Source organism: Oratosquilla oratoria, chromosome 12 (assembly GCF_046742065.1).
Source record: "Oratosquilla oratoria isolate Oo_2021 chromosome 12, ASM4674206v1, whole genome shotgun sequence".
Taxonomy (NCBI): Eukaryota; Metazoa; Arthropoda; class Malacostraca; order Stomatopoda; family Squillidae; genus Oratosquilla; species Oratosquilla oratoria.
The window spans coordinates 43,951,340-43,978,604 of NC_134788.1; the positions used below are offsets into that span (position 1 = coordinate 43,951,340).

The window sequence follows — 27,265 nt, forward strand, 5'->3', positions numbered from 1 at the left end:
ACTTCACTTTCTCATTTTGCAGTACCTTCATGGCTTCTATGATGCACATAAATATGCAGTAGCAGCGTTCTCTTCCCTCCCCCACCTTACCACTACCAGGAAGGCATAGGAAAAGAAGCGGTGCCAGAAAGATTATAGGAGATAACAACAAGGGGGGACAGCAATAGTAGAAAAGTGGCTCATCTTTCCTGTGAGTCGAGTTTTCTCTAACATAGGAAATGATGTGTCTCTCTGGTCCAAAGGGGTATACCTAAAAATTTCCTAAAGTACTGACTGTATATATGCAGTAAATACCCATTGTGGGATACACCAGTATGAGGTATAGAAAAATTAAAATTAAATAATCTTCACTTTTAGTGATGGAGAATTCTACACAACAGATATCTGACATCTCAAAAGGTCTTATCAAAACAGCATAACCAGTCTAATTTTAATAACAATAAAAATAACTGCCCTATACAATACAATGCTTCCTACCAATATCAGAAGACAAAACAATAATACAAAATACCTGACATTTAACCAATAGGTTTGATCTCTCAGTCCATAGTGAATTTTTATAAAAGGTCCTCTATTAGGCCTTTGGTTAATATGAAAAGCCCATTTCTTCATCCAGGTCAAGACTCTCTTCTTTTACCTCGACCTTAATGTCTTGATTTAGTAACACATAATCTCCAGAACATTCAGTACTAAAAGTATATTCAGGAATTTCACATTTCACTATGGGTAATTTTAAAGGATCTGTATCAGGGTCAAGTTGAGGAACGTCATACTCTAAGGTTAAAGATTTACTTGAATCTACTTTAAATTCAGGTCTTGTATCAAGAGTCTTTCCTTTGTTATCAGAATGAGATGCTGCAGGATCATAATGATAAGTAAACTTCTTTGGGTCTCCATTAGTGCACAAGGAAATATGCTTATTTGTCTCTTTAAAACCAGTACAGGTAGTCGTCGACTTACGACCTATGCGACTTACGACTGATCGACTTTACGGCCACGAGATAGTACAATAATATTTAACATTTAATAGAGTAATAGAATTGTAATGTTATGCCTGGCAGTGCAGTACAATTACTTTGCATGCCGCGAGACGGAAGCACGATAGTATTGGCAGGCTGCCGGCAGCGTCAGCATCTCAGCCAGCTAAATATTCTTTCATTTTGTTTGTTTGAAGTAAAATGTTTCCTAATTTTGCATTGCATTTTGTATTTTCATATATTTTGCTATTAATGAAAAGTAACAGCAAAACTTTTTTTTATGCCTAGGCTAGTTTGTTGTCGATAACAATATGTTCGGTACAGTACGTAAACGAAAAGAATGTGTTTTGAAATAACATTTTACCTTACATTTTGTATTTTTATATGTTTTGCAATTAATAAAATTTAACAGTAAAACTTTTTTATGCTTAGTCTGCTGTCGATAACAATATGTGCGGTACAGCATTTTGTATTATTATGTTTTGCGATTATAAAATGCAGGAGTAAACTTTGTTTATGCGTAGTCTATTGTCGATAACAATATTTTCGGTATAGTACGTAAATGAAAAGAATGTTTTGAAATAGAAATTTTCCTAATTGTGCCTTGCAATGATTTTAATTTAACAAAGAAAAAAGTATATGTAGGTCAAAGATGACAGGACTTTATTCAGTATGCGTAGGCCTAGGCTACGTTTCCTAACAAAATCGTAAAAAAGTTAATGAACATTTTTATATTAAAGAACGTAGCTCGAAGATAATACGATTTTATTCAGTATGCATACGTTTCCTTAAAGAAAGTCTGGTGGTATGATAATAAAAATGTTAAAAAATACAGTATCTAATATAATAGGTCAAAGATGATAGGATTTTATTCAGTATGCATAGGCCTAAGCTACGTTTCCCAAAGAAAATCAGCTAAAATTATAAAAAGGTTAAAAATACTATACAACATAGTTCAAAGATGCTAAGATTATTTCAGTATGCAAAATATGATATACAATATATATATATACAGTAACCAAAATAATATATAAAGGGTAATATATACTGTATATATATAAAGTCCGACTTGCGTCCAGATCAACTTACGACCTAGCATTACAATGTGTACATCTGTGAATCCCTTTCTGGTGTTCATCCACATGGGTCTGTAAATGTACTTTAAGCGAGTCTTTATCGGGAAATCTGACAAAACAATGAGTACATTTGCAAAGCTCTTCACCTATGTGAGTGCAAAGATGTTCTTTTAAAGTACGTGTATTGTGAAATACAGCATTACAATAAACACATTTTTTAAACTTATCATCTGTGTGGGTTTTAAGATGCTGCGTCAGAGTGCGTGTCTCATAAAATATGGCATGGCAATACATACACTTTTCAGGCTTCCTCCCAGTGTGGACCTCCAGATGGATGCTCTCTAAGAGCATATACATGCATGAAAGAACTATTGCAGTGCGCACATTTGAAAGGTGTTTCACCCGAGTGGGTGGTACACTTATGTCTTCTCAAACCAATCAACATATCAAAAGTTTTACAACAATAAATGCATTTGTATGGCAACCTCTCTCCAGTGTGAGTCCTTAGATGCCTTTCTAGATTATCTGCTACTTGAAATGCAGCACTGCAGTGTGTACATTTGTGTGCTTTTCACTTGTAGGTAATACACTTTGTTCCTTCATATTACTTGGAAGGTATCTAAATCTATTGGGAGGGTCTGCAGCAACACTATTGAGAGAGGACTTTACTCTATTTGGAAAGGTCTTCATATTACTTGGGGGTTCCAATGTATTGTCTTCATCATCTGAGAACTTTTCAGAATTTTCATCAGAGTGGATCCTAAGATGGCATTTAAGAGATGCAGACCGAGTGAAGGTAGCAAAGCAATGAGAACATTTGTATGGGCTATCTGATGTGCGTGCCATCATGTGATTTAACCTTTTCTTTGTTTTCATCTACATCATCTTTTATATATCACTCAAGACGGGAATTTATAGTGATCAAATTCATACAATGTCTTACAAGTTATCAATCCTTTGACATTTTTATATATTTTAAGTTTTGCAGGTACAGTACCTTGTGTGGTCAGGTCAATCACTATGATTCTACCAGTTCCGTACAATTGTGGTCTCAGACTTTCTTTTAACATTCCTTCAACATTTTACAATTTTGCCTGTAATGTGGTGTGACAAATCACAATAATTCTTTGTCGCATTTGCAGCAAAAATTAGGTCACTGCAATGGCTCAATTCTCTTCATTCTTCTTCAAGGGTCACCACAGATGAATCTCTCGCATCAGCCACTGATATAACATTCCTTTTTATAACCTTGCAACCAATCTTCGTATGTTCACCTCTTCTCTTGTACCATTGCCTTCACCTTTTCATCCCATCTTTGACTACCTCATCCCACACGTCTTGTTTGCACACGTTGTCACTTCCACCTTAAAACAAACACCCATCATTCTCCTTCTATTCCTACATCCCTTCTCCCTCCCATACATCTCACGCCTTTGGGTATTCCTTCTCGTTTAACCTGTTCCTCCTTTCTCAGTTTCTCTTCTACCAAAAAACTTGACACCACTCCGCTTATAGCATCATCCAGAACTCTTCCTATCATTCCTTTGGATAGCACTATAAAGTCCATTCATGCCCTACCCACCCACCCACCACCTTTTCACATATATACATAGGCTTGGCTTTCTTAAACACTGTGTTAGCTACCAACTTCCTTTCTAGACACATCTCTAACATCATTTCCCCACTAGGATTCTTACCCCCCACCACCCCAAACTTTACTCCTACACCTGTTGGTTCATTCATCCTCTTTCCTAGCATTTGAGATTCCCAACACCACGACATACTCATTTCATCCCCCCAAAAAAATCTTTCTTCACTCCTACAATTAAAAATATCTGAAATAGGGTACTACTTTCTCACCTGACAGAAAATACTTCCATCAAATGACTCAACCAATCAGAACTTTCCACCAGTTATAGGTAACTGATTAATCAGTATTAGGTAACTGATTAACAAATAAGTTTGAGCAAATTTACCAGAAAATTGTTACATGTATTAAGAGTTGCAAGGCATCTTCTGATACTTTACTTATTCAAACCATTTTATTGTGGTAAGTCAAGTAGTTATTAAAAAAAAAAAAAAAAAAAAAAAAAAGAATAAAAAACAATGAGGCTATCACAATTATAAAGACAAAATGTAGCTTATTATTTTTCTTTTTCAGTACTCCTGAAATTCTTAGAAGAACTCAATCTTAAACTGTTTATACTTGTTAACAAAATTCTCAAGTTCTGTTTTAGTGTCTTCTTCCAAGTCAACTGCCAGGCGAAGACTTAGTTTATCAGTTACAGTTTCATCTTCTACAAGTTTACGTACTAGGCTCCTTATTCCATCTTCTGCCATATCACAATGGGTCAGTGTTAAATTTCGACAGCCAATCCTGTGAAAGATGAAAGGTTAGTTACAAGTGTGACAAAAATTAATGTCATAATTTTCATTTTGATGAATTAATATATCAAATTATCTGCTTGAAAAAAGCTAAAATAATATTCACCTGTCTCCTAAGGTATAAACAGTGTCATTTATCCACTCAATGTCGTGTTCATTTGACGATGGTATGGTGATATCAAGGTGTTTTTTAAACTCCATGGGGACATTAGTTACTTTTTCCTTTGGTATGTCAAGAGTAATATGGAGAGTTTCAAGAGCTCTCCTCTTTTTATTGTGTTCTAGACATTTACTCAAAGCCTTAAGAGCATTAACAGTGCTTATTCTTGCCAACATATGCTTTAATTTATAGCAGTTCTTCAAAGTCTTCCCACAGTGCTGACCTAAGTGACCTTCATAATAGGTCAATTGACCCCATGGATACAAAGAATTGAGAAATTCATCAGTATCCCTTGAGCCTGCTATATTCCAACTATGTCTTAGGATTAACTTGACTTGAATTTTACTTCTGTTACAAGTTTCAGGAAGTCTTTCCCAACCCTTAAGAAATCCCTCAATTTCATATGGATTATCATATATCATGAGGCTAATTTCCTTTGGGTTTGTGAATGTTAGTAAGCCAATTCCTGCCAATATTGTTCCATCATGTATTTCCCACTCACTCTTTGGCAAACGGCGCTCAATCTCTTGACACAATGCATCATTTCTATGGGATTCTCTAACAAGTGAATGCCAGTAATTATAATCAAAACTGTCAATATCTGCTCTATCAATAATCTTCATTAGTTCTTTAGCTTGATAATCTAGTAATGATTCTTTAAACATACAACCTGTTAAATATTTAAACAATTCTCTGAATTTTATGGTGCTCTCCACTCCAAAGAACTCTGAAACCAAATATTTCTCTTTCAACTTTTCTGTAATGTACCAGGCTGCAAGAAATTCCATTTCAGTTTTGTGCATAAAATGGTATTCCTCCCCTTGTAATACAAGGAATCCAGAAATGACCTCATATTCAAATATTTTGAATTCACTACACTCTTTTTTAAAATCATCTATTTGTTTTTTCTCTAGAGAAAGTGTGTCATCATTCAAATTCTTCCATGCTATTTTGCTCAAGTATTTCAGCAACTTTTCATCGATAGATCCTATTTGAGAATCTTTTAATTTATCATTGACTCTTTTTTTCCATAATCCAAACATAGTGTCATACAGTTCTGTAGCTGTCTTTGATTTCAGATGCCCTCTCTCCGCAGGTACATGATACCACAGAGTAACAAGCAAAGCAGTTGTAAGTGGAAGCTTCAAGTGTTCATTTAACACATCAGCATTGGTATGGATCATCTGAGAAAATTCTTTCAGTTCTTCAGCTCTCTTTGAAGGATCTGATATTAAGTCTGTGAAGATCTTCTCTAAGAACTCTTTGCGACCTTTCTTATCGAAACCACAAATTGTAATACTCTTGTATTTATCCTTCTTAATAATATCTTCCACTTTCTCTTGATATTCTAGTCTAGTTGTAAGTATGATCTTACTGTCTTTGAAATGCTCCATAATAGAATTAACAATTTGTTTTCCTTTGGCACTTGCTTCATCAAACCCATCAATAATAAAGAGAATATTTAAAGTTTGTAGGGTCTTGAGTAGTTCACTGCTGTCATATGCCTTTCCATAAAGGCTCTCAAACTTATTTAATGAACCAGACAATAAATAATTTCTTAGGCAAGTGTAAGCTATATTCTCTTTCAAGGTTCTTCTTGCAAACTCCCTCAGCTCAATGTGGAAGATCAAATTGAACTTCCCTATACCTTCAATTTCTTCAGTGTCATCAGATTTGTCAAGCCCTATATCAACAGACTTTAGCCATTCACGAGTTATAAAGCGACACAATGATGTCTTTCCAGAACCTGCTATTCCAGAAAAAGTAATGATTTTTGTTAGTGAAAACAATTTCAATATATATTTCATGTCTAAAATTCTATCATTATGTCCTTTCAATGGGGTGAAGATTTGGCATACATCAAACTCATTGTACTTTTCAGCCCACATCCACGAGAAAGGAGTACTGAGTTTGTACTTTTTGTATTTTCTACCAAATTCATTTCTTCCCTCCCCTATGAGAAAATTACATAAATTTTTGTCAAAATCTTCTTTAAATTGTTCAAAATTATAGCTGTCAATTTCATCAATTTCTTTAGCAATATCTTTCATTTTTGATTCAATGTCCAAATCTTTCACAGAATCCTTAGCCATATGCTTATATATTTCCATGATGAGATCTCTCATTTTTTTCCGTTCGCAATTATAAGTTTCATCTTTAACAACTGATCCAAAAGCATGACAAACTCTGTTTCTGTAATCCTTCAACTCTTTGACATTCTCAAATTCAGCAGTACTTGAAAAACTTTTGCGAAACACACGAAACAAACTTGTGACATCTTGTTTGTGCTTCTTCCAGTCATTCCACAAAAATTCAAGGGACTCTTTCTTCCAGTCTTCATCTTCCAACCAATCTTTCTTACTGCTATCTGGCTTCCCTTTCTTTACCTTTAAATTTTCCTCTTCATACTCCTTAAATGTCTTTACATCAGGATAGGCCCTTTTTACTTGGTATATTATTGCATCTTGTAGTACTTGTGCACCAATTACATGAGAAATGTAGAATAACTTGTAGTTATTTTGATACAAATCCAATGGATGGTCATCCATATTTGTTTATGTAATAAATCTGGTGGTGAAATTATTTTTGATGAATATTGCATCAGACTCTACATAATCATAATGGCCACAATGGCCTTGGCATTTCAAACTGTCTTTAGTACAAAATATTTTTACTAATTAAGCTTAGAGTGAAGATATCAAGTCCTTGACGGAAGATCACAGTAGACAAGTCCATGAGTTTAATGTACTATACTGCAAACATGTTCCACTTTATCTTATCACACAACAGCATTCACGGATATTTCCCGACCTGAAAAAAATGACAAAGAAAATTACTAAGGCAGATATTTGTAGTAAAATACTGGAATATAGTAAAGAAGCACTTTACTGATGTGGAAAGTAATTAATTTATTATATAATCATTCCATCAATCCGTTGCCCTTGTTCACTCTCGGGGGAGATCTGTGGCTCCCAAGAAAGCAGTCCCAGTTCAGCCCATTTGTCAACCACTAGAGTGGAAAGGTTCTCTAGGAGTTACCTTGGTTTCAGGATTAGGGATTACAGGTATGTTACAAACAAAGGGATTACAAAAGAAGAGCATGCCTACAGGAGACCATTTGGTCCATAACTAGGTCGGATGCAAAAAATTAATAAATAAATAAAATAAAAAATAATGTAGATATAACAATAAAATGATAATAATGAATAATAAACAAACAGAAAAACAATAATCTATAATAATATATAAATAACAAATAGATAATAACTAAATAAACAATGGTAAGATAAAAAAAAATAGCAGGCATTACAACATATTTCTTAGGTGCTTATCTCAATGAATCTTAAAACTTCGAGCTGTACTACATTTCATTGCCTCTGCAGGAAGTTTATTCCATTAATTTCCTACACAGTTGGTGATGTTTCTACCCAATTCCAAATAAAATCTATTCCTGACAGTTTGAGACCATTATTTTTTGTATGATACGCAGTGTGAAAATTTGGTCACTTTTGATGTTGTCAATTCCCTTTAGAATCTTAAAGACCTGTATCAAATCCCACCTGGGTCTACACCTTTTTAGGGAAAATAATTCATATGCTTTAGTCGATTTTTGTATGATTTCTTTCTGATGTTTGGAATCAATTTTGTGGCTCGCCTTTGTACTTTTTTCTAATCTGGCAATATCTTTAATGAGATTCTGTGACCTTACGGATACAGCATATTCTATATGTAGACAAACTAACAATTTATATATATTGTTAATGACAGATGGACTTTTAAAACCAAAAGATTGCACAATCAGTCCTAGAATCTTATTTCTCTTCTCTGATGTGGAAACACACTGTTTAGATGATTTGAGATCATCACTGATAATTATGCCAAGATTGTATATATTATTTTTACCTATGTGCATAACCTTACATTTGTGTTCAATTTCATTAGCTACTTTTCAGACCATTGCTGTAGTTCATCTAAAATTTCTTGAATATCTAATTGGTTTAAGTGATCATTTACCTTTCTACCAAGTTTTGTATCATTGGCAAATTTGGAGACAACAGATTTCAGTCCATGGTCTATATCATTTACAAATACTATGAACAGAAATGGCCCAAGAACGGAACCCTGAGGAACTCCACTCATGATATTTTTCCATCTAGAAGTTTTGCTATTTACGACCATCTGTTTATGCTTGTTTAGCCAAATACTAACCCAGCTTAATAGGCTACCACTTATTCTGGGTAAAGCTAATTTAGCAAGAAGTCTTTCATGCGAGACAGTATTGAAAGCCATTGCAAAGTCCAAATATATTAAATCTATATTGTTTCTTTTGTCATAATTTGAAACGTTGTAGAATTCGAGTAGGTTAGCCACACAGGAACTTTTTTGAATCCATGCTGGCTATCATTTATGAAGTACTTTTTAAATGATGTTCGATAGCATCTCTGACAATAGTTTACATAATTTTCCCTAAAATTAAAGTTATTATAGGCCTGTAGTTCACTGGCTTCTTTTTGTCACCTCTTTTGGATATGGGGGTAACATTTGTTAACTTTCATTCTCTTGGGACATCTCTGGATTTGATTGATTTTTTTTAAACAATTTCTAGCAGAACAACAATCTCACTTATTATTTCCTTTGAGATTCTTGGATGCCAACTGTCAGGCCATGGTGTTTTATTAACTTTGAGTTTTTCTATACATCTTTTATTCTATTTTTTTTTTACAGTAGTAAGTTTCTCCTAGACTTCAATGTGAGGTGTTTTAATTACAAATACTGTACTGAGTTGAAATAGTTTACAATATCATGCATTCCTTCATTTGAATATTCAAGTTGACCATCAATTGATGACAGTGGGTCAATATGATTCCTAATAACTTTCTTATCTCTAATGTAACTACAGAATTTTTTGGGATTCTCTTTGGATTTATTAGCCATATTCATTCTGTATTGTCGCTTTCTTTTTTTGTTTGTCTTTCTTAAATCCCTCTGTATGATCACATAACTTTGATATTCGTTAGGTGGCCCAGAACACTTGTATTTCTTATAAGCCTGTCTCTTTTTGGCAATACTTTTTTCAGTCTCTTTGTTAAGCCATTTTGGGTGAGTTTGATCTGGGGGTCGGTCATCTGTCCTTAAACAGAATGTAAGTACAAATCATCTTATCATATTTTGGAATATTTCACACATCTAATCTACAAGCCTTTGTTTAAATTTGCCTCCCAGTCTCTGAGCTGAAGCTCCTGATGTAGTCCAATGGACTGAGCTTTACTGAAATCAGGTATTTTAGATACACAACTGTCTATTCTACATCTTAATTTTTGCAGTTTGAATCTGTCATGATCACTACTTGCAATGGTTTCACCAACTTCTACATCAGCTATCATGGTTTTGCAGCTAGTGAGCAATAGATCGAGCATGTTTCCATGCCTTATGGGCTCTTTTATGTGCTGAACTAAGAACTAAGTCACTGTCACAAAGAAAATAAATTGAGACTACATATATTGCCATGTATGAGGGTCGTCCAATCAATGTTGGTAAAATCTAAATCACCCATTGCCACAAAGTCCCAGTTGCATAGATTGACACTTCTTGAAACAACAGTTCATGTGTTCTCTATAAGATCGCTGGGATACTACTGTACTAGTTCCATGATTGCAGTATAACTAAAACACGTATTTATGCTAAATAATTTACGAGTGTCTGCTGTGCTATGTGGTGGCTGCAGCTCAAACTTTATGTGCCGGTTTGTGTTGCCCAGTGTGGTGCATTTGATGTGGGCCCATGCATAGCATGTATTACACTAAATAAACTGAGTAATTTATGGGTTTCATGCATGTGAGACATGTGTAATCACCTAATTGTATTATACAGGAAAGGAGCAATACTTATGGAGTCCTTTTGCCCTCCAACTTACCACACCTAGCTTCAAAATTATGGTTCCAACTTGGTCATTGTCCAAGGAAATTAGAATAGAGACCGAGCTGGCCTAGTACCGTCAGGAAACCACCAGGTCGTGAATCAGGTCGTTCCTTTTGTACGGCCTGCCTGGCTCAAAGCTATTGTCTTTGCTTCATAATAAGCAGTCACTACAGAAAACGTTCAAGGCCTTGCAGTGGAGCCTATTTCCATATACTGTATATATATACATATATATATATATATATATATGTATATTTATATACATATGTATACATATATGTATATATATAATATATGTATAATATATATATATATATATATATATATATATATATATATATATATCACAGGTGAGAAATGTAGTAACACATTTATAAATCACAACTAACACCACAGTCGGACGAAAGACAAAGTTGCGTAAGCGGAACTATATATTTCGATTGCTACCTGCAATCCTCTTCAGTAGTACTACTGAAGAGGATTGCAGGTAGCAATCGAAATATATAGTTCCGCTTACGCAACTTTTTCTTTCGTCCGACTGTGGTGTTAGTTGTGATATATATATATATATATATATATATATATATATATATATATATATATATATATATATATATATATATATACACATATGTATACATATATATATATATATATAATATATATATACGTATGTATACATATATATATATATATATACGTATGTATATATATATATATATATATATATATACATATGTATACATATATGTATATATATATATATATATATATATATATATACACATATGTATATATATATATGTGTGTGTGCTTTAACAATCTTCAGAACTATATTCTTTAATTTGGAGAATACTTTCCTATTAGCAACTGAGAGGGACTGGAAGTAGTCATTCATGACTCTCAAAAGAATATACACAGTATATGCCAACTGGTATATTTTTGCATAGTAATAGTATTGAACAACTATTGACTCCACCGAAACTATAGTTTTTCTCCTCGTTATGAAGTGTCTTCAGGGTGAGGACTGCTTTGTAGGATGCTCTGCTATGTTGAAACCTCTTCCAAGGAATAATGACCACTGGTTGGATGGGCTGGCTTATAAGACTCAGCCTGCCTGGCTCAGATGGAGTACTGGCCCCTCATTGGCCGAGACGAAAATCTATAGTTTCGGTGGAGTCAATAGTTGTTCAGTATTATTACTATGCAAAAATATTCCAGTTGGCATACACTGTGTATATTCTTTTGAGAGTCATGAGTGACTACTTCCAGTCCCTCTCGGTTGCAAATAGGAATGTATTCTCAAAATTAAAGAATACAGTCTTGAAGATTGTTAAAGCAGCTAGTGCAGTTGATTTCAACCAGAATTGCCTTAGAGAAAAATTGTGCCCCAGAAGTATATATATATATATTATATATATATATATATATATATATTATATATTTATATATATATATATATAAATCACAAAAACATGCGATTCACAAAATGTGTAATAAAATCACTTGGAAAATACAATGAAAGGTGACCAAACATTTTCATCTATTTAAGACATTTTGAAAATGTCTTAAATAGATGAAAACGTTCGGTCACCTTTCATTTTATTTTCCAAGTGGTTTTATTACATATATATATATATTTGAATATCTAGGGAGCAGATTCTCTTGTATGGATGCGTTATCAAAGTCGACAGCATTAAGGAGGTTGCTAATCTTCTTATGGGTATTCTCAAGCTTTCTGACCAGTACTCTGCCATTTGGAGGGTGGGCATAAACCAGATTGCCAAAATGATTCTAAACGAATCATTTTGGCAATCTGGTTCAACATTTTGTCTGCAAGGAGACATCTTCAGGAGATTTTCCTGAAGATGTCTCCTTACTGACAAAATGTTGAATAAATGAATCATTTTGGCAATGTGGTTTATGCCCACCCTCCAAATGGCATTTCCTTGGCACTTTCTCCTAAGATTCTTTAATGAAGCAGAGAGCATCTTTGATGCTTCCAATATTCCTTCACGGTCATCTTGTCTTTTTGTGTCCTCTCAACCATGTCAGTCAGGGTCGAACATAGATAATACAACTTGAAGGTTTTAATAATTCCTTGGTCTTACGGCTGCAGAATGGAAGTGGTGTTTGGCGGTAAGAAAGCGAGCTGGATATTGTTGGAGAGATTTTCTATTAACGGGGAATGGCTGGGAGCATTATCCAAGATCAGGAGAATCTTGAATGGAATCTCTTCCTTCTCGCAGTAAAGTTCTAACTCTTTCTCCAATTTCCCAAAGTAGTCCTTGAATATGCTCCCCGTCATCCATTCTTTTTTGTTGGAATACCAGTAGCAAAGTAGGAAGGTCTAGTTTAGTGTGCCGTAAATTGTGAGCTGGTGACACGATTTCCTTTTTTGTTTTGGTGCACGAAAAAAAACCAGCGTTTACAATCTTAGTGAAAAATTTCAAAGCTTTCATGACTAATAATCAACATCCATACATACACAACTTCAATGCTTGTGGATTTTCCAAGTGGTAGACAAGGGCAGGTTTCAACTTGCAGTCTCCATTTGCATTGGCACCAAACAAGAGCGTAAGATGATCCACGGAGGCCTTAAATCCAGGTGCAGTCGTCTCCTCAACCAAGATATAGGTCCGGTTAGGCAGGTTTTTTTTTCAATATAGACCTGTCTCATCTATATTAAAAATCTGCTTGGAAGTGTAGCCACCTTCCTCGATGATGGTCTTGAGGGTAGCCGGATATGTTTTGGTTGCTTCCACATCGGCAGATGCAGCTTCCCTGGTCATTTTGAGATTGTGGAAGCCATTATCGTTTCTTGAACCTGGAGAACCACCCAGAGCTGGCATTGAAGGTCTTGGCTTTGTCTTTGGCTTCCTCATTCTCGTCTTGCACATTCTGGTAGAGACTTGAAGCTTTAGCTTGTATGAGGGCCTTGCTGATAGGGACATTATGCTTGTTTTTGTTTTGGATCAATTGTGCCAATAACTTCTCCATCCTCTCCATCTCCATGGATCTTGCTAGGGAACATTGTGAAGAGGAGGAGGCTGATGTACCAGCAACAGAACTGGCTCTGATCTTGTCAGCATTCGCCCTGATGGTCCGCAAAGTGCTGTCATTCAGTCCGATAGCATAAACAATAACAGAAGTTCTTTCACCCCGGTCATAACGATCCAACGCTTCTAACTTCTTTTCTATGGTCACAAGTTTTCTTGACCTCTTTGCTGCACTCTCCTTTGGGGTACCAGGACACTTGGGTGCCATAATACACGAATTTATGTAACACAAAACTTTGATAAAATTGTTTATGAGTTCTACACGCTGTGAGGGCTGGCTTCACGCTGAGGACAAGAGGCAGAGAGCGGGAGTGGGGGAGTCAGAGCATCTCTCCCGCACTCTGGCGGCAAGATATTAAACTACAGTACGCAGGAAATTCAACTCGCATAACATCGGACATTTCATGTTATCAGAATATATATTGATAAATTTTAAGTAGTGTAAGATCAAAATCGTGTTAACAGAACTCGTGTTAACAGGGAGTTGACTGTATATAATATATATATAATATATATATATTATATATAAGGAGGTGAGGAGGTGAGGAGGAGAACAGGGGTGGAAAGGGAGCTGGGAGATAGGGTTGATGAAAGAGTATTAGGATGGTTTGGACACATGGAAAGAATTAGTGAAGAAAGACTAGTAAAGGAGGTATGGAAGGCAGATGTGGAGGGAGTGAACATGAGGGGACGTCCTAGGATGAGATGGATGGATGGGGTGAAGGGGGCTTTGGGGAAGAGGGGAATGTCTGTTGAGGAAGGACGGGAGAGGACAGAAGAGAGGGGTGAATGGAGAATGGTTGTATATGGAAAATGTTGTGATGCATGAGGTGGAATGGACAGGGGAATGGGGGGTGAGGTAGTGTGTGTGAGCAAAAATTTTGACGCAGCCCGAAGGGATTTCTCCCCGTCCTCTCCTTTATATGGGGGGACGGAGAGGGGGGGTCGCCGAATTAATGAAGTGGCCTTGCTGTGGATGTGCTGTGTCCTGCGACACTGCTTCTGACCCAGGGCAGTGGACAGGGTGCAGGGATGACCTGTCATCTAGGAGGTGCTAAGATGGGAGGGAGGGTGGAGGGGTGTGGAGTGTTTTCGGGGATGGAATAGGTGGGAATGATTTTATGCCTTGTCCTTTTTGGCTACCTCCCTGGTAAGGGGGAAAAAGCCTTGGTATATGTATGTACATATAATACATACATATACCAAAGGTTTTTTCCCCCTTACACAGGGGGTAGTCAAAAAGAAAAAGGCATAGAAATCACTCCCACCAATTTCATTTCCCATTTATTCCACTCCCCTCCACCCTCCTCCCTCCCTCCTATCTTGGCACCTCCCGGATGACGGGTCACCCCTGCATCCTGTCCGCTGCCCTGATTCAGAAGCAGTGTCACAAGTCACAGCACATCCACAGCAAGGCCGTTTCATTAAATTGGCAACCCCCACCCACCCTCTCCATCCCCTCATGCAGAAAAGGAGAAGACGGGGAGAAATCCCTTTGGGCTGCGTCAAATTTTTTCTCACACATACTTCCTCACCCAACATCTCCCACCCACTCCTCCTCATGCATTACAGTCTCATCTATACACAACCCTTCTCCATTCACCCCTATCTTCTGTTCTCTCCCGTCCTTCCTCTACAGACATTCCTCTCTTTTGTAAAGCCCCTTCACCCCATCCACCCATCTCATCCTAGGACGCCGCCTCATATTCACTCCTTCCACCTCCGCCTTCCACACTACTTTTACTAATCTTTCTTCTCTCATTCTTTCCATGTGTCCAAACCATCCTAATACTCTTTCATCAACCCTATCTCCCAGCTCCCTTTCCACCCCTGTTCTCCTCCTCACCTCCTCATTTCTCATTCTATCTAGCCTAGTAACCCCTATCATACTTCTCAGACATTTCATCTCAAACACATTCAAACTCCTTCTCTCTTCCTCTCTTATGTTCCATGTTTCTGCCCCGTACATTGCTAGTGGCACAATCACTCCTTCATATAACCTCCTCATAGCATCCATTCCCAGATATCTGTTTCTCATTACACTTTTTAATCCACCAAGGCATTTACTCGCTTCTCTCAATCTACATTCTACCACCACCCCCACTCCTCCCTTTCCTGTCACATTCACACCCATGTATCTGAAACTATCCACTTCCTCCAGTTTCTCACCCTTAATGCTCACTTCCAGCCTACTGTCACTCTCTCCCCTTGTACATCTCATCACCTTACTGTTGCCCACATTTACCTTCAGCTTCCTTCTTTCACACACCTTCTCAAACTCTGTCACTAACTTCTTCAATCCCTCCTCTGATCCTGCTACAAGCGCAGTGTCGTCGGCAACCAACAACTGGCTCACCTCCCACTTTTCTCCATTTTCTTTAATCATCTCTAACCCCTGACCCAATACCCTTGCATTCACTTCTCGCACCACCCCATCCATGTAAAGATTGAACAGCCAGGGCGACATAACACACCCCTGACAAAGTCCCACCTTTATCCTCAAAACATTCACTCTCTCCATTTCTAATCCTAACACAAGCTCTTCTACTCTCATAAAAACTCTTGACTGCTCTTAACAGCTTTCCTCCTATCCCATATATCTGCAGTACCTCCCACAGTGCCTTCCTGTCTACCCTGTCGTAAGCCTTTTCCAAATCCATATAAGCCCAAAAAACATCCTTACCTTTTCCTATAGCTTTCACACATACAGTATCTGTCTTACCACAAAAATCTGATCTACACATCCCCTGTCCTAAAACCACACTGTTCCTCACCAATTACTCCCTCTGTTCCTCTCCTAATCCTCTCAATCAAGACCCTCCCATAAGCCTTCCCAACTACACTCAACAAGCTGATCCCTCTGTAACTACTAAACTCACACTTGTCCCCCTTCCCTTTGTAAAGCGGAAATATACAGGCACTCCTCCAGTCTGCTGGCACTCTACCCTCTCTTAAACAAACATTAAATAACCTCACCAGCCAGTCCACCATAGCTGTACCTCCTTTTTTCAGACATTCTGCATGGTATCCATCCAACCCAGGTGCCTTACCTGCTCTCATCATCTTAACTGCTTTCACTTCATCCTTCCCTATTTCTCCTTCATTTTCCTCACTCATCACTCTCATTTTCTTAGCACTTCCCACTGCAACTACCTTTCCCTCCCTATCCTCCTTCACATTTAGCAACTCCCTAAAATACTCTGCCCACCTTCGTCTCACTGCCTTCTCTTCCATTATCATCTCTCCATCTGCACCTTTTACCTTTTCTTCTCTACTTGATTCGCCTTCTCTTCCTCTTTTAACTTCCTTCCAAAACATCTTTTTATTACTTTCAAATTTTTCTGTCATACTCTTTCCCCATTTCACATCTGCTCTCCTCTTTGCTTCCTTTATCTTATGCTTAACTTCCTTTCTCTTTATTTTGTACCTCTCATACAATTCCCTCATCCTAATTTGTAGCCAATCTATGAATGCCTGCTTCTTCTCCTCTACACCCTTCTTTGCTTCCTCATCCCACCACTCACTACCCTTCTTTCTATTTCCTCCCGCCCTCCTTGTTCCACACACCATCTTTGCACACCTCATGACTCCCTCCTTGAACCATCCCTATCCATCCTCCATTCCTAGTTCTACTCTATCCTTTACTCTCTCCCACTCCTCTCTCAACTTCTTCTTATACTCATTCTCCTTTTTTTCTTCATTTAAGCAGTTCACTTTAAGCACCTCCCTACTTTCTGCCCTTTTCTTCTTTCTCCACCTATTCTCCACTCTCAATTTACCTTCCACCAGGAAATGATCTGATATTCCCCAACTCTCCCCTTAGCACATGTACATCCTTAACTCTTCCTACCATATTCCTGGTCACCACTATATAGTCCATTAATGCTCTATCTGCCACCCTTCCATCCATCACCCTCTCCCATGTGTATTTATGCTTGACTTTCTTCTTAAACACTGTATTTGCTATCATCAACTGTCTTTCAAGAAACATCTCCACCATCAACTCTCCACTACGATTTTTGCCTCGAACTCCATACTTTCCAATCACTCTGTCAATTGATTCATTTCCTACCCTAGCATTTAGGTCTCCCAATACAACTGCATTGACATTTCTCCCTAATCCCTCTATGCACTCATTTATATCTACCCAGAATACCTCCCTTTCCTCTACGTTCTTCTCACTACCAGGCCCATATGCACTTACAAAAACCCACATCTCCTTTCCCAGCTTCACCTTCATCCACATCAACCTTGATGACACCTCCTTCCACTCCACTACCCGCTTACTTATCTCTTCACTTACTAGTATAGCCACCCCTTCTCTCCCTCATCCCCTCTTCACTCCTGAGTACCTCCCAGCTATACTCCCAAACTCACAGTTGCCTTTTCCTTTCATTTTAGTTTCACTCATAGCAAGTACATCCATCTTTCTTCTCACAAACATACTGCCTATTTCTTCCCTTTCACTCTCATCTGTACCACATCCACACTTATATATATATATATATATATATATATATATATGTATATATATATAAAACAATATATATATATGTATGTGTGTCAAGGACTACTATCACACAGGACATGCACACCCAGATCCCTGGGTCCACTAGCGGAGGCCATTGATTTCTTTGTAACCTAACATTCTATATTGGACATATATATAAAAACTAGAAACCTAACATTGTATATAGGACAAATATATCAACTATTGACTTATTCAATGCAGTATAAGTTAATATAAACTTTTATAGTGAAATAAGAAACTATTCTTAAGGCACTGTTATGCTTTGAAATGCCAATTTTAGCCGGACTTAACAGGTATTATTGTATGAGGTTAGTGGACACCAGGGTTGGCGATTTTTTTTTTTTTATCTTTAAAAAAACATAATTTTTTTTTATTTAAATCAGATTTATTTGATTTAAATAGATTTTTTTTTATAGATTTTAGATATTGTGGGACTGCTATCTGATATGCGATCTGACTGCTAAAGGACATTTTTAGCATATCAAAATAAGGAGCAGTGTTATATAGACTTGCCACAAGTATACAAGGAACGATATAAGCCTACATGTAGTATGTATCACAGTGCAGCCCACAACAAGTTTCAACAAGTTTCTTGTTGAAACTTGCTCTAGGTAAGCAGCTTCTCACTGAGTCAGTTGCTGCTTTGGAATCAACCAGGAATAATGTCTTCTGGACCTGGCAGAGTGGTTCCTTCAGGCAGAAAAAATTATCCTGTCTAAAATTATTTTGAAAAACTACCAACAGCTTCTGGCAAAGGGTACCGAGCTAAATGCAAAGACTGCGGCCAGGAAATACAGGGCATTGTGTCAAGATTAAAATCTCACAGAGATAGATGCCAAGGTCAGCCACAGCATACAAAAGAAGTAATTGATGACCCAGGTAAATAATATTACTTATATTGTGTGCATTTCTCCCTTTTCATACGCAACTATATAAATTTGGTGAACAATGGAGAGAATGGCAATAAAAACGTGAAGGCCTAGAGAGATAATACTTCAACTTCATTACCTCTAAACTTGAGTAATGACTATATCACTATAATATACTGTATCCACTCAACTTTGGGGCCTAGATGATTGTTATTCATTTCATTCAACATTGTGTAATATATTTCATAGGTTCCATTGGAATTCAGCCCACATGGAATTCAGCCCAAAGGGATTTAGCCTAACCTAACCCAACTACCGGTAACCCATTATTTATAGTGAATTTAAAAGTGGACTGAATCCTGCGTGAGCTGAATTCCAAGCCCACCTATTTCATATCCTGTTAATTATTTCCAAATAATTTAGTGGCTTGTGTGAATATGATCATTATCTAAAAAAATAACTACTGTACTCAAAAGTAACCTAAATCACACTGTATTCATTCATTTATTTATTCATTTATAAATTATGCAATATGCTAAAATTTTCTGTTTCCATTTCAGGATCTGTATCAACAGCTTCAATCCCTTCATAATCGGCTCCACTTGAATTATCTGCAAACCTGACTCCACCATTAAAAAGGTCACTATCAGACTCCTCCACAGGCGCCACTTCTGCTAAATCATTTTCATCTAAAAGAAAGTCATCAACATCTCTGGACAGATTTATCATAAAAACTTCAGCCTCTCAAAAGGAAAAGCTCGACAAAGAAGTTGCAAGAATTATATTTGCTACAATTTCACCATTTCATCTTGTTCAGCATCTTCAGTTTCTCAAGATGGTTCAGAACCTGAGGCCAGGTTATATTCCTCCATCCAGAAAAGATATTGCTGATAAGTACTTGGATCTTGTGTATGAAAAGGAATATAAAAAGTGTGCAGATGACCTGAATAATGAAACTGTATGTCTTTCAATTGATGGGTGGTCTAACATCCATAATGAGCCCATAATATGTGTCACTCTAACAACATCCACTGGTCAGATTTATTTAGTTGACACAATAGACACATCAGTGAAACCTCACACTGCTGAATATCTTCTACAACTTGTACAAAATTCGATCAAGAAGGCTGAACAAGATTTTGGTTGTCACATTGGAAGTGTTGTGACAGACAATGCAGCAAATGTCACCAAGATGAGAAAACTCTTGGAGGAATCGAGTGAACCTGAGCATACCATCCTCACATACGGCTTATACCGTTCCTTGTATACTTGTGGCAAGTCTATATAACACTGCTCCTTATTTCTAAAAATATCCTTTAGCAATCAGATCGCATATCAGATAGCAATCTCACAATATCTAAAATCTATGAAAAAAATCGATCTAAATCAAATCTGATTCAAATGAAAAAAAAATTGATTTCTGCATATCAGATAGCAATCCCACAATATCTAAAATCTATAGAAAAAATCTGTTTAAATCAAATAAATCTGATAAAAATAAAAATAAAATGTATATATTTTTCAAAAGGATAAAAAAATTGCCAACCCTGGTGTACACTAACCTCATATGATAATACCTGTTAAGTCTAGCTAAAATTGGCATTTCAAAGCATAACAGTGCCTTAAAAATAGTTTCTTATTTCCCTATAAAAGTTTATATTAACTGCATTAAATAAGTCAATAGTTGATATATTTGTCCTATATACAATGTTAGGTTTCTAGTTTTTATATATTTGCCCGATATAAAATGTTAGGTTACAAAGAAAGCAATGGCCTCCGCTAGCGGACCCAGGGATCTGGGTGCGCACGTCCTGTGTAATAGTAGTCCTTGATGTGTGTGTGTGTGTGTATATATATATATATATATATATATATATATATATATAAATATATATATGTATACAGTGGAACCTTGCTATTCGTACACAATCCGTTCCAGGAGGCTGTTCTAATGGTGATTTGTAGGAATGGCGATTCATTCTTTCCCATAAGATATAATCTCAATTGGATTAATCCGTTCCAGACCCACAGATTATTGCTTATTGTAATAATATTTCAAGCATAGAATACATAAAATCCAGTGGCGGATCCAGGATAAAAATTTGGGGGGGGGCTAACCTGAATTCCTTCCTCTGAGTAGTCTGATGCATCAGAAGTCTGAGGTATACTTAACTTCATAATTTTTTCAGATTTTTCTGTATTTTAGACATTTATAATAAAATGTATATTCGTTTTATATTGTTACACGCTTGTGCTAGTCAATGATAAGGCACTGGCACGCGTATACTCTCGTGTAGAGAGAAATTATTGCAGGATCCATATGTAGTGTTAGTGCACATGGACTCATGGAAGTAATAAGAAATAAAAGTAGCTTTAAAAAACAGAAATACAAACAAAAACGTGTATGAACTTCTGAACCTGTTAATAAAAGTATCTAAATTACATTAATAACACACAGCATTGTTCATGGGATCTCACACGAACATCAACCTCCTGTTTTGGGGGGCAAATACATTGATTACACTGTCTATTTCAATATTGATTTCATTGTGAACGCCGAGTAGCGCCAGGCCGTTGAGGCGATCTTGACCCATAGTTTTCCTTAGGTAGGTCTTCAGTCGCTTCAGGGTTGAAAATGAACGTTCGGCCTCTGCATTTGAGACTGGGAGCGTGATCAAAACTCAGAGGAGCTTGGCCAGGTTCGGATACATTCGGGTCTGGGCATGGGCAAGGGCATCTCCAATGGATTCGAACTTCATTGTTGTTGAATACCAGCGCTCTGCTTCCGCCTTCACAAGGCTCAAGGTCTCGATGTCAGCCTCATAAACCTTTGCCGCTTCCAGTACAGCAGCAACATCTCCGTCAGCGCTGCTGAGCAGATTCTTGATCTTGAAGCCAACAGGAATAGTATCATTCCCGAACCGGGTCTGCAGTTCAGTCAATACATGGTCGAGGAATGGGACATAAACAGATCTTCGGTAATACTCCTCAGCTTCCAGAAGGGTAAATTCGCTCACTGCGTTTGGCGCTTGCAAACTCGAGGTACAGGAATGGTATCGTGTGATGAAGCAATCTCCTGGAGGAGCCCCTCTGCCTTCTTGAAGATGTTCTGGAAGCTGGTCAGTGCACCTTCCCGGGTCTTGTTTAGATGTGTCACCACATCACCAATCCTAGCGTACGCTGAGACTAGATCGACCATAGGGGACTGCAGGGCTCGGCTCAGCTCCACAGTGTGAGCTAGCACAGACTCAGCGACAGCGAGACCAATCAGAAAGCGCGGCTCTCGGATAGCTATTAGTGGTAGTCCCGCCATCGCGTCTGAGTTGCTCTCGTTCTCCAGAAAGACGGCAATAACTGGCAGGAATTCCATAAACACAATGACTGAGTTGTGTCGCTCAACCCATCTAATAGCGCAGAGGCTGACCAGAAAGTACTAAAATCGATTAAATGACATCCTTACAATGATTCATGGAAGAACAAATTTGGGGGGGGCTTCAGCCCCCTCAGCCCCCCCTTGGATCCGCGCCTGATAAAAACTATGAAACACAATAAATATACAGTACTGTACAGTACATGAAATAAAAAAAAATCTAACTGGACTTTATGTGTACTGAGGTGAGCTGATGGCATAAGTGGAATGTGTAGAGGAGGAGGAGGGATGTTGATGTTACTGTTTGGAAGGGGAGTCACCTTCCATATAAACATCAGGTAACATCCCTTCAGCTGTTTTCTCTCTTTCTGGTGTTCTTTTTTCTGTCTTTTTGCACTAAAAGAATCTTGGGATTCTTTCTTTAAAAACCTGTCCAATGTCCAAGCGCCTTTGACGATTATTAAGAATTTTTCTAGAATGGTCGATAACATTGTCATTGAACAAATTGATGCTCCTGTTGTTGTTGTCATTCCCTAGACTGTCTGTCCGAGCAGTCCCGTCTCCCCAAGGAATGCCACAGCCGAAACTGGGTTTTCCCACAAATCCTTTATAGAGTGTATGTTGTGTTGTTTGCGTGCATGATTGTGTATAATACAGTCTTCCATTATGTGTTGTATGGTATGGGGTGAAGTGTTACATCCTGGGCAGCTGTTCACAATGCGGTCATCCAGCCTCTTCTGGTAGCTTAGAAGTGCTGGGTGGTGGCCGCACTGCAGTCTGGCCAGGTGGACTCTGTCCTTTCGAGGGAGAGATAATTCAGAAGGGTGGATATCAGGGGGTCTGGCATGCAGCAGTGTGTTGTCTTTCAGTGTGTTAATGGAGCGGTGAGTGATATGATTATGAATATGTTTCCGGAGGCTGGTATTTGGTGGTTGTGGAGGAAGAGAAGAGAGTATCTATGTGTGATACAGGTCTTTGGGTGTTGTTTGAATGTTTTTTGGTGTGTGTGTGGGCGTTCTGCTATGTAGCGTAGCGGGTGTGATGTGTTTGTGGTGGCTGCGGCAAGTGTTTGTGTGCCTCTCATGTCAAGGTGGTCCTTGACTTTGAGGACTTTTGTTTCATGGTGTAAATGGTCTGTAGGTGTTGTATTTGTGCAGCCTGTAATTGTTTTTAGGGCTTTGTTTTGTATGATTTGAAGGGTGTTGTGATGTGTCTCACTGAGATTAGGAGCCCGTGCAGGACTCACATAATTCATCACTGATCGTATGCATTGTTTGTATATTGTTGTATTAGTTTCTTTGTTTTGTCCAAATGTTGTTCCAGTGATTGACTTGAGTGTGTTAAGTCTAGGTGTGCATTTGTTTTTTATGTTTGTGATGTGTTGTTTGAAGGACATGGATGTATCGTATGTTACACCAAGAATTTTCGGTGTGTTTGTGTGTGGTATTAGTGTTGTTGATGTAGAGATGAGGTATGTATTTGTGTTCTTTTGTCCAGTTGGTGAGAAGTGTTGCTGTAGATTTGGTTGGAGCTATTTTGAGTCTGTTTGTGATGAACCATGTGTTGAGTGTATCAAGGTATGGCTGGATTATTTCTGCAGCTTTGTCTGTGTTACGATGTGTGCATGTGATTGTTATGTCGTCTGCGTAGGAAGAAATTTGTATTTCTGAGGTGTCTGGTGTGGGTAAGTTATGCATGTATAGATTAAAGAGCGTGGGGGGATAGAACAGAGCCCTGTGGTACTCCATTCTTAATGTTTCTGATGTGCGATGATTGGCCATTATATGACACGTAAGCATTCCCACCTGCCAGATAATTGGCCAGCCATCTTTTGGTGTTATTGTGCATGTCTGTGTTATATATTCTATTTGTTAGGTTGTGGCGGGGGATAGCATCAAAAGCTTTACTAATGTCTAATGTTATAAGAAGTGTTCTGTGGTGGTGCCTATCTGAATTGATGCCATCTAAAATTCTTTGTGTGAGGTTTATCAGAAGAGTGTTTGTGGAGTGTAGTGGCCTAAAACCGTGTTGTGAGTCAGCAAGGGGAATATGTGGTGTGACAAGTTTAAGTATTAGGCAGTGTTAGGATGCCACTTTTTCAAACCACTCTCTGTGTTTTCTCCCAGTGATAACACAGTTCTTTAATTTCTGCAGTGGAAATGCTTCCCTTACTACTTTCCTCCTCTGAAGAAGAAGAAAGTTCTTCAACCACTTCTTCTTGCTGCCCCCTGTGCAGTTCTTGGAGTTCTTCAGTTGTCAGCTCATTTTTGTGGTCTTCGACCAACTCCTCCACATCATCACTGTCTACATCCAAACCCATGGACTTCCCAATATCATCCATCACTACAGGCTCCGTGTCAAAGCCGTCTCTGGCTGCCACACAGTCTTGCCACAGATTCTTCCAGGCAGAGTTCAGTGTCCTGAAAGAAACTTTCCCCCCCCATGCTTTGTCTATTATCCTCAAGCAATGAAGGATATTGAAATGGTTCTTCCAAAACTCCCAGAGACTTAGTTCTGTGTCAGAGGTCACTTCAAAGCACCTTTGAAAAAGTGCTTTTGTGTAAAGCTTTTTGGAGTTTGAAATGATCTGCTGATCCATGGGCTGGATTAGAGGAGTGGTATGAGGGGGGGCAAAAACCACACTTGGATGAAGCTGTATTCACCCACCTGATCTCTCTCCAAGCCTGGAGTGTGAGCAGGAGCATTGTCCATTACCAGAAGGGCCTTGAGTGGTAAACTTTTCTGCTCTAGATATTTTTTCACACTTGGGGCAAATACTTCATACATCCAGTCAGTGAAGAACTACCTTGTTACCCAAGCCTTACTATTAGCCCTCCACATTACACTGAGTTTAATTTTTATATCATTATTTTTCTTGAACACACTTGGGTTTTCTGAGTGGTAGACAAGCAAAGGTTTAATTTTGAGGTCCCCACTAGCATTAGCACACAACAAGAGTGTAAGCCTGTCTTTCATAGGCTTGTGTCCTGGCAATGATTTCTCCTCTTTTGTGATGTTGGTCCCCTTCGGCATCTCCTTCCAGAAGAGGCCAGTTTCGTCACAAGTAAAAACTTGATGAGGAGTAAATCCCTCACTCTCTACAAAGTTTTTAAATTACCCAACAAACTTTTCAGCAGCATCTTTGCTTACACTGGCAGCCTCTCCATGCCTAACAACGCTGTGAATGCCACTTTGCCTCTTAAATCGATCAAACCACCCCCACTTGCTTTAAATTCATCACTTTGTGCACTGGTTCCAGGGCTGTCTCTCTTTAGGTCATCATGCCACCGCTTTGCTTTTTCACAAATTGTTTCAGAAATGCTGTCACCAGCAATTTGTTTTTCGTTAATCCAAACTAACAAAAGTTTTTCCACTTGTTCAATTATAGGTGACCTGTTCACAGCAAGAACGGTCATTCCTTCTGCCACACTATCCTCCTCTATTATGTCTTTATTTTTAAGTACAGATGATACCGTTTATTTCGCCATGCCACCATACTGAGTTGCCAGGTCAGAGATACGAGTTCCACTTTCAAACTTCGCAATGAGTTCTTTTTTCAATTCAATTGTCTTTCTCACTGCTTTCCTTTTAGGCTTGGTTGAATCACTCATCTTTTTTGGACCCATGACACTGTCCGAATCCCAGGGCATGCATATGAATGACGAGTTGAAATTCACTTGAACAAGTTGGACGAATAACAAGTTGTATGAGTAGAGAGGCGGACGAATGGCAGGGCTCCACTACATGTATATATATATATATTACATATACATATATATATATATATATATATATATATATACACACACATACATATATAAGATTATATATATACATATATATTTACCTAGTTATATTTTGCGGGAAGGGGAGCTATGCTCGTGTTGTCCCGCCATTGTATCTCGCAGTGTCTAGTTTGTTTTTAAACTCATGAATGGTTTTTGCGCATACTATTTCATTATCCAGTTTGTTCCAAGTGTCCAAAACTCTATGTGGAAAACTGTTTTTCTTCAGTTCTCTTCTATAGCTATGTTTTTTATTTTCTTACCATGTCCCCTTGTGTTTCTTTTGTCCCAGTCAATAAGTTCTCTCTATCAAGTATCTCTGTGCCTTTCATGATTCTGTAGATGGTCAATAGGTCACCTCTCTCTCTTCTTTGCTCCAGTGTCGGTAATTCCAGTTTAGCCAATCTCTCCTCGTATGATAGGTTTGCAAGTGCAGGTGCCATTTTTGTAGCTGCTCTTTGGATTCTTTCTATTTTCTTTATATTCTTTTTGGTACTGGGGGACCACAATGTCGCCGCATACTCTAGTCTAGGCCTTATCAATGTAACTAATATTTTTTTTATCATGTCTTCGTCCAAGTATGTAAATGCCACTTTTATTGATCTTAGCAAGTTGTAAGTCTCCCCGACAATTTTGTTAATCTGTATATCATAGGACAAGTCGTTCGTGATAATTACACCCAAATCTTTTTCGGATCCTACTTTCTTTACTTCCTTGGTTCCAATTGTATATTTTCCTGATATTCTGTTTTTGCTTTTTCCAAACACCATTATGCTACACTTCTTAGTATTAAAGTCCACTTCCCATTTCTGACTCCAGTTCCATACCCTATTTAGGTCTTCTTGCAGTGCTTCACAGTCCTCATCAGTTTCTACTTTCCTTAACAGTTTGGCGTCATCAGCAAAGAAGCTCATGTAGCAGTTCACGTCCTCGTCCATGTCATTCATATAGATAGCAAACATTATTGGTGCCAGTACAGATCCTTGTGGTACTCCACTGATCACCTCTTTCCAATCTGAATATTTTTCTCTGAGCACTACTCTCATCTTTCTACCAGTCAGAAAGTCCTCCATCCATTTTAGTAGGTTTCCTTGTATTCCTCCTATGTGTTCCAATTTTTTTTAGTAATTTTCT

The 27,265-nt window shown here is 37.9% G+C and overlaps 2 protein-coding genes across 4 annotated transcripts in view; both read right to left on the reverse strand.

Moving 5' to 3' along the window:
- Positions 1–418: 418 nt before the first annotated feature.
- The window catches only part of LOC143031571 (uncharacterized), a 37,747-nt gene continuing 10,900 nt past the window's right edge, over positions 419–27,265 (reverse strand). For all 3 annotated transcript variants that reach the window (XM_076195593.1, XM_076195594.1, XM_076195595.1), the window contains exons 2-3: positions 4,545–7,409; positions 419–4,430 (exon numbers count right to left, since the gene is read on the reverse strand). In XM_076195593.1, coding sequence (XP_076051708.1) covers positions 4,229–4,430; positions 4,545–7,147 — 2,805 coding nt within the window. In that variant the 5' untranslated portion in view covers positions 7,148–7,409 and the 3' untranslated portion in view covers positions 419–4,228. The remainder of the gene's footprint in view (positions 4,431–4,544; positions 7,410–27,265) is intronic.
- Positions 13,329–13,784, reverse strand: LOC143030361 (putative CENPB DNA-binding domain-containing protein 1). The gene has a single exon (XM_076193512.1). It carries the CDS (start codon positions 13,782–13,784, stop codon positions 13,329–13,331), a length of 456 nt encoding a protein of 151 aa, XP_076049627.1.

Bases quoted from the DNA above. Each gene is read 5' to 3' on its own strand.
- LOC143030361 (XM_076193512.1), bottom strand. From the start codon at position 13,784: ATGGCACCCAAGTGTCCTGGTACCCCAAAGGAGAGTGCAGCAAAGAGG.